Genomic DNA, 4,407 nt, shown 5'->3' on the forward strand with positions numbered 1-4,407 from the left:
TCAAGAGTCATCGCTCAGGGTCATGACAAAAAGAGCCTAGATCTTACCCTCACTAACCTTCAAGCTGGTTTATCTCATAAAGCAACTACCAGTGGTCCAAGCCCCATATTTTGGGGATTACTCCAGCAGAACATGGGCTACATTCTAGGCCCATACTTTCAAAGATGAAGTTCACTGTCCCTGATGTAGGCAGTGTTACTAAACACTGACTGACAGGTAGGTTCCATTCCATGCTTTTCTTGGGGAACCAACTTGGGGACCTCTGCATCCCTACAACTTCTTGAACCATAAGAAAATTACCCGTACCACAAACTCCTTCTGTGCTTTTCATGAACTTTACTGGTCTCCAGATGAAGAAGCTTTAATATCCTTGATCTCATTTCCTTCATTTTCAACCCATATATAAAAGAATTAAGAATGGGGGATATCACAAGGAACTCCAGTGACATGAAGAGCCGTATCTGATAGGGGACGCTGGTGGGCATGTACCTGTAGAGAAATATATCAAAGAGAGCCCCAGTCACAAAGTTGAATGAAATGATGAGTTGAGGGCTACAGGTCTGCAAAGCTTTGGAGATGACCTCTTTGGAAGACCGGACGCACACTCTTAGAATCTCAACGTAGGAGAAAACTATGATTAATATAGGGACATAAATGACACTGGTGGAAACAAGATTTCCAAAAATATTGTTGATGGTGGTATCAACGCAGGAGAGTCTGACTACTGACCAGTTGTCACAGTAGATCTTGAGTATGACCGAGTCACACAGGGGAAGTCTGTAAGTCAAGACGAGGTTTGTGCCAATGGCTACAATGGAGTTCACCCAACCTACCGCAATTATTTTGAGAACCGTCGAGTGGGACATGAGGCTAGTGTATCTCAGAGGGTTGCAGATGCAGATGTAGCGGTCAATGGCCATGCCCGCCAGCGTCGCCAACTCAAAGCTTCCGTAGGTGTGAATGAAAAAGACTTGGGCCAAGCAACTGCCATAGGAGATTTTTTGGACTTGGTAGAGCAACGTTACAAAAATACCCGGGTAGAAAACAACACTCCCATAGATTCCATTGATAGACAATGCGCAGATGAACATATAGACGGGTTCCTGTAGGCTCCGGTGCAACGCCACAGCCGCCACCACCAGACTGTTCAACAGCAGGGTCAGGGCAAAGCCTAAAAACACCAATAAACTGTATAGATATTTTATTGATGTCAGTTCCCCAAATCCAAGGGTCAGGAACTCGGGGTGCGCGGCCGTCACATTGATCATTGTTCCTCCTATAGGAAATAAAGAAACAGTCAAGAAATACCGGAATCCTTTTGTCCTTATATTACAGCTTTGTTTTGGGGTTTGTGACCATATAAAGGGAACTCTGAGTATTATAAGGGATAATGTACCCCCTACTGTAACTGATAAGGATATTAGCAGTCACTGAGGGGTTCTGTGCCCATATAAAGGCACAAGGCTGCAGGCTGAGTTATACAGGGAACTCTGAGTATCACTCATGTATTATAAGGGATAATGTACCCCCTACTGTAAATGATAAGGATATTAGCAGTCACTGAGGGGTTCTGTGCCCCCCATATAAAGGCACAAGGCTGCAGGCTGAGTTATACAGGGAACCCTGAGTATCACTCATGTATTATAAGGGATACTGTACCCCCTACTGTAAATGATAAGGATATTAGCAGTCACTGAGGGGTTCTGTGCCCCCCATATAAAGGCACAAGGCTGCAGGCTGAGTTATACAGGGAACTCTGAGTATCACTCATGTATTATAAGGGATAATGTACCCCCTACTGTAAATGATAAGGATATTAGCAGTCACTGAGGGGTTCTGTGCCCCCCATATAAAGGCACAAGGCTGCAGGCTGAGTTATACAGGGAACTCTGAGTATCACTCATGTATTATAAGGGATAATGTACCCCCTACTGTAAATGATAAGGATATTAGCAGTCACTGAGGGGTTCTGTGCCCATATAAAGGCACAAGGCTGCAGGCTGAGTTATACAGGGAACTCTGAGTATCACTCATGTATTATAAGGGATAATGTACCCCCTACTGTAACTGATAAGGATATTAGCAGTCACTGAGGGGTTCTGTGTCCATATAAAGGCACAAGGCTGCAGGCTGAGTTATACAGGGAACTCTGAGTATCACTCATGTATTATAAGGGATAATGTACCCCCTACTGTAAATGATAAGGATATTAGCAGTCACTGAGGGGTTCTGTGCCCCCCATATAAAGGCACAAGGCTGCAGGCTGAGTTATACAGGGAACTCTGAGTATCACTCATGTATTATAAGGGATAATGTACCCCCTACTGTAAATGATAAGGATATTAGCAGTCACTGAGGGGTTCTGTGCCCATATAAAGGCACAAGGCTGCAGGCTGAGTTATACAGGGAACTCTGAGTATCACTCATGTATTATAAGGGATAATGTACCCCCTACTGTAAATGATAAGGATATTAGCAGTCACTGAGGGGTTCTGTGCCCATATAAAGGCACAAGGCTGCAGGCTGAGTTATACAGGGAACTCTGAGTATCACTCATGTATTATAAGGGATAATGTACCCCCTACTGTAAATGATAAGGATATTAGCAGTCACTGAGGGGTTCTGTGCCCCCCATATAAAGGCACAAGGCTGCAGGCTGAGTTATACAGGGAACTCTGAGTATCACTCATGTATTATAAGGGATAATGTACCCCCTACTGTAAATGATAAGGATATTAGCAGTCACTGAGGGGTTTTGTGCCCATATAAAGGCACAAGGCTTCAGGCCTATTTCTATTTAGGATTACCCAATGGCACATACTACTAAAAAAAGTATATTTTTAAGAAAATGGTTTATTTAGATGAAGCCGGGGGGTATAGATTTGATGCTGTTGATGAGACGGCCATACCCCGATTTCCATTTTTGGAGTTTGTGAACAATTTGGAAGTTCTGGAACATCTAAATGAGGCCCAGTAATGGGGATATGGCAGTAACAGTGGTGAGTTCAACAGAGACACAAAACACAAGCTCAGTGCCCCCGCCCTACAGGGTACTAGTTGTATTACACCTTGATCTGCTGCCCAAAGAACCTCAAACCCAACGTTGGACAATAACTAAGCACCTATCTGGTCGTACATAGAAAATATATAACTGCACTGTATGTAAGATACTGATTTAATCCCATCTCCATTTCTCATAGCTTCCCATGTATAGAAGCCCCCACCCCCAGAGGAACAAGTAGCTGAGCGAGACCTACTCACCGTGTAGGTGGGACGGAGTAGGAGACTGGGCTGTGTTCTTCTCACTCACACATGTGTTTCTCATACGTTTTTATCTCTTTCCTATTGCACTGAAGGAAACCACCAGCCAATCACAACAGGGCACAGATCAGTCTGGGAGTTGGGTTTCCATGTTGCTCATTAAGTGATGCCTGAATGGGATTCCAGTTGCCCAGGGAATTGGTCCAGGCTACAGGTTATATTTATATTGTGACTTAATGAATCTTGGGTATTAGGGAAATAATGAACAATGGATGCTGGGGGCAATTGTTTGCCCAATGAGACAGTTTCCCCATGGATCCAGCACCTTCCAATGGGCAGGATTGGTAGGAATTCACGCTATATATAACTATAGATATGGGATGTACAGATAGGGCCCAATCCAATGATTTCTCATGAGGTCCATAAGGACAAGTTACCTGCTGATAGCCCACCAGTTGGGTAGGGAATGGGCCAATCAGGGGAGAGGGGCCACGGAGTCTCGTTACTCCCTACCAGATCGGGAAACAATGCCATTTAGCAATCTACATGGATCGGCCAGAGGATGGATTGGTCAGTGATCTCCTGTATGGCCCGACCCCAGGGGGAACTGTTGCCTGGGTCCATGGACAGTGGTCCTTGCCAGCAAGTAGAATGGGGCCCCAATATACAAAATATGCATCTGATCAACCCCGACCTAATACCAAAACTCTACCCAAAATGACATGAAATGCACCCCCTGGTGGTGACCCCAGGCATTCATGTTTAACAAGTTGTGGCCTTAAACCCAAACAGGGAGGGTTCAGACCCAATGTAGCCATGTTTCTCTCTTTCCTTAATGAATGTCCCTTGTACATATAATTACTGTTCAATAAAGGTGATGACTATTTACTATAACTCTGCCCATTCATTGGCTGATGGGGCCTAGCATGTATGTGTGCCTTGGCTTGTTTGTGTGCACTGTGACTCCTATGATCCCAGGGGGCGGGGCTTAGTACTTAAAATGGCAGTTTCCTATTTAGGATTACCCAATGGCACATACTGCTAAATAAGTATATTTATATGAAAATGGGTTATTTAGATTAGTGACTTTGGGGGTAACATGTTGCCCCCCCAACCCCTTGGGTGTTGCTCTCAGTGCCCCCAAAC

General features: G+C 44.6%; 1 protein-coding gene across 1 annotated transcript; it reads right to left on the reverse strand.

The window, feature by feature from the left end:
- Positions 1 to 296: 296 nt before the first annotated feature.
- On the reverse strand, positions 297 to 1,268 carry LOC100485649 (olfactory receptor 52D1). Its single transcript, XM_002941561.1, has one exon. It carries the CDS (start codon positions 1,266 to 1,268, stop codon positions 297 to 299), a length of 972 nt encoding a protein of 323 aa, XP_002941607.1.
- Between the last annotated feature and the right edge of the window lie 3,139 nt (positions 1,269 to 4,407).

The sequence above is a fragment of the Xenopus tropicalis genome, chromosome 2 (genome assembly GCF_000004195.4).
Source record: "Xenopus tropicalis strain Nigerian chromosome 2, UCB_Xtro_10.0, whole genome shotgun sequence".
In the NCBI taxonomy this organism is placed as follows: Eukaryota; Metazoa; Chordata; class Amphibia; order Anura; family Pipidae; genus Xenopus; species Xenopus tropicalis.

Bases quoted from the DNA above. Each gene is read 5' to 3' on its own strand.
- LOC100485649 (XM_002941561.1), bottom strand. From the start codon at position 1,268: ATGATCAATGTGACGGCCGCGCACCCCGAGTTCCTGACCCTTGGATTT.